Source organism: Galeopterus variegatus, unplaced genomic scaffold, assembly GCF_000696425.1.
Source record: "Galeopterus variegatus unplaced genomic scaffold, G_variegatus-3.0.2 Scaffold2748, whole genome shotgun sequence".
In the NCBI taxonomy this organism is placed as follows: domain Eukaryota; kingdom Metazoa; phylum Chordata; class Mammalia; order Dermoptera; family Cynocephalidae; genus Galeopterus; species Galeopterus variegatus.
The window spans coordinates 230,968-234,109 of NW_007728859.1; the positions used below are offsets into that span (position 1 = coordinate 230,968).

At 43.3% G+C, this 3,142-nt stretch overlaps 2 protein-coding genes across 2 annotated transcripts in view; one reads left to right on the forward strand and one right to left on the reverse strand.

The window, feature by feature from the left end:
• EIF3A (eukaryotic translation initiation factor 3, subunit A) overlaps window positions 1-1,289 on the forward strand; it is a 33,888-nt gene extending 32,599 nt beyond the window's left edge. The window contains exon 17 of the mRNA XM_008582874.1: window positions 1,250-1,289. Coding sequence (XP_008581096.1) covers window positions 1,250-1,289 — 40 coding nt within the window. The remainder of the gene's footprint in view (window positions 1-1,249) is intronic.
• Window positions 1,290-2,889: 1,600 nt separating this feature from the next.
• Window positions 2,890-3,142, reverse strand: part of NANOS1 (nanos homolog 1 (Drosophila)) — a 2,017-nt gene continuing 1,764 nt past the window's right edge. Inside the window, exon 3 of the mRNA XM_008582875.1 lies at window positions 2,890-3,123. Within this exon, the coding sequence (XP_008581097.1) occupies window positions 2,890-3,123 (234 nt within the window). The remainder of the gene's footprint in view (window positions 3,124-3,142) is intronic.

A 3,142-nucleotide genomic window follows, 5' to 3' on the forward strand; every position in this document is an offset into this window, starting at 1 on the left:
AACCCGTGGCCTTGGTGTTATCAGCACTGCACTCTCCTGAGTGAGCCACGGGCCGGCCCCACACATATTTGATATCATTTTAAAATGTATAGTTTTGGTCTCAGGTCTATGACAAAAGTTATTTGTAAGAATCAAAGCTAATAATTCTGCTCCTTGTAAAAACAACTTTGTAGGAAAACTGAAATAAAAGCCCACTGGAAATTTAAGTCTGTACAGAAAATAACAGGTTAAGGCAGTCTGTGCCCCTGCAGTTTAAGCTCTTTTGAGGATTCCATATACTGTTTTGTTACTTAGCCAAATACACATGTTCTTTTGAAGCAGATAACTTTGTCACTATTTGGTATATTTTGTAAACTTTGAAAAATAGGAGTTCTTTATCCTAAACAATTTAGTTTTGCAAAGTGTGTATAGTTTTACATTGAGTTCCAAGGATTGCTTTTAAGTGAACGTATAATAGTATAGTTTTACATTGAGTTCCAAGGATTGCTTTTAAGTGAACGTATAATACCTGTTTCATAAGAGAATTCTAGAAAATGATAGTAATATTCTCTTCATACTTTAACTCCCAGCAATTCAATGTTTGCTGGAAAACAGGCAAATTTGATGGGAGTGGTACAAGGGGGCTGATATAGGGCACTTTTACAATGGATTAATGTTACAGCTGTCTGACTCTGAGGTTTTGTAGGGACCTCTTCCACTACTCTCCTGACTTCAGGACTTATGTTCCATGCTCAACATGTTCCTTGTTCTGGTAAAATAGTAATGGTGTCAGAATATCAAATTAGTATAAGGTACAACATCAGTGATTTCCATATGCTAAGGGTATATCAAAGCCACATGCTTGAGACCTTGGAAACAAAAATTTGACTAAAAAGAAAATACAAAATAGTAAATTGATCCTGCTACCTCACTACTACTTTTGGCCTGGAGAATGCGCTCATCTGTTTATATAGTGACCCTTTCGAAAACGTAGAACAGAGTAGTGGGAGAGGTAATAGGAATTTGTTAACCTGAAAAACTTTACCCAAAAAGCAAAGCTAATTTAAACTGGTATATTTTCAAGCAAAAGAAGAAACAAGTAATTACATGGTTTTATTAAGCTATTTGAGTTTAGGCCCAGTCAAATCTGCAGTTCTCTGGTCTTGGGTTAAGACTAGCAGGGGTAGATTATTTTTTCCCTCTGGCTAATAAGAAACTGTGCTGGCCCCTCACCCCCCTTACTCCTGATGCACCTTCCTTTAACTAACAGGGCTCTGAAGCTTCCTAGTATTTACCCCAGCCTCTATTAACCTTCAAATGAAAGTTCCGGATCAAGCCAATTTGCTGTTGAGGAAGTGAGCCATTTATTATGAAAGCAGTCTGACTTCTAATACCCTAGCTAAATCCTCCTACTGGAAGCTTTATATACTTTAGGGTATTTTCAGATAGTGATGCTTTTCTACATCTCAGATAAGTTCATCTTCCGCTTTTGCTCCTACATCTGTCTTGATGGTAGGTAGCTATATGCCACAGTGTGGCATTCAGCGTGGGGATTTAAAAAATGGGGGTGGGAGGTAAAGGAGGAGTTAAGAACCTTTGCCTAAGGGTTAGGGTTAATCTCACGACTAACTGCTGGGGGTTCCAGAAACAGACCTAGGGTCTTCCAGTAAGAATGAGAACACGAAGGGGAAGGTTGTGTTTTTGTCCCTGACAATTAGTCCCTTTAGTTACTGCTTATTCTGGTTTGAGGACTGCCTATATTCTTAAAGGTAGATACAGCCCAGTGTGGAAACTTCTTGAACACAGTTTATTACATTAGTCCTGCAGAGCTCAAGGGATCTATTTAGTTTGCGAGGCAACAGCTGGAATGATCTTTTCTTTGCTATTTAGGGATCCTGAAATTTAGCGTTTCTGGGTAAATTAATACTGCTTTCTTACCTTTCTCCCCTTTGATGTTATCAAACATTTAAAAAAACTAAAATGGATGAGTGAGGAGAGAAAAGGCCAGGTAGGCAAATTATATGCAAGATCGATTAATTCATATATTGTTATTGTATAAATTACACAAGGGCTTTTTTTCCCCTTAAAACAGCACCATTTCCAAGTATATACACAAAATGATTATTACTTGGCACAATTTTTAAAGGTGGAAAAAGGCTACTTGCTAGTTCAGTAATAAGATCTGGTACATAAAAGGATAAAGAATTGCATTCTACCTGCTACAGATTGTGCATTTTACACCTCCATCTAGGAGGGAAACAAGCCACGAGGAGAGAGTACCCACCCAAATTAATACCGGAAAGTTTACTAAACCTTCACTTCTCATAGCGCTGATGCTACAAGGGATCGCTTCACCCGGAATTAGAATAACCGATTAAGCACAACTAAGATATTACTTGCTTCAAACAACAGAAGTCGTTTGCCGGCATTCCATAAAATCGCCAGTTTTATGCTCAGTCCAGAGGCTTTTAAAAAAATATTCTAGACCTAGTAGAGTGCCTCCATTCATAAAATGAAACACCCAAGATTCGATTAAGACCATTTCATACGGTACGCATCTAAAATAGGCTGACGTGTACAGCAAGTGAACAGTGCCTCTAAGTTGCCATCTTTCAGGTAGTGGGACGCACCCCCGGCCTTCGCCGTTCTGGACGTGCGTAAACTACAAACCGCAGAGACAAACCAAGATCTTAGCGCCTAGTGTCAAGCGCTCGACACGTACTCCAGAGACTCGACTTCTTCTGAAAAGCCACCCAAGACGACGTCCCCAGTTCAGCCAGCTGCTGATGTCCACGCTTCCTCCACGGCGAGGGCGAGACGGTGCGCAGACCCGAAGGGAGAGACGGCAGGCGGCCCCCCCGCCTCCGCCCGGCGGCGCCAGGTGTCAGCAGCAGCCCGGAGCCCAGGCCCTCAGCGCAGCTTCTTGCCGGTCAGGCCGTCCCTGGCGCTGCGCGGCGGCACTTTGGAGAGCGGGCAGTACTTGATGGTGTGGGCGTTGTCGCCGCTGGCGCCGCACAGGGGGCACGTGTAGCGGCGCAACACCGGGCACAGAACTCGGCCGTCGGGGCCCTTCAGGACGTGGGTGGTGTAGAGCGCCACGGCCTCCTTGTTGTTCCGGCAGAACACGCACACCTGCAGCTCGGGCTTGAGCAGCCGGGCGGCC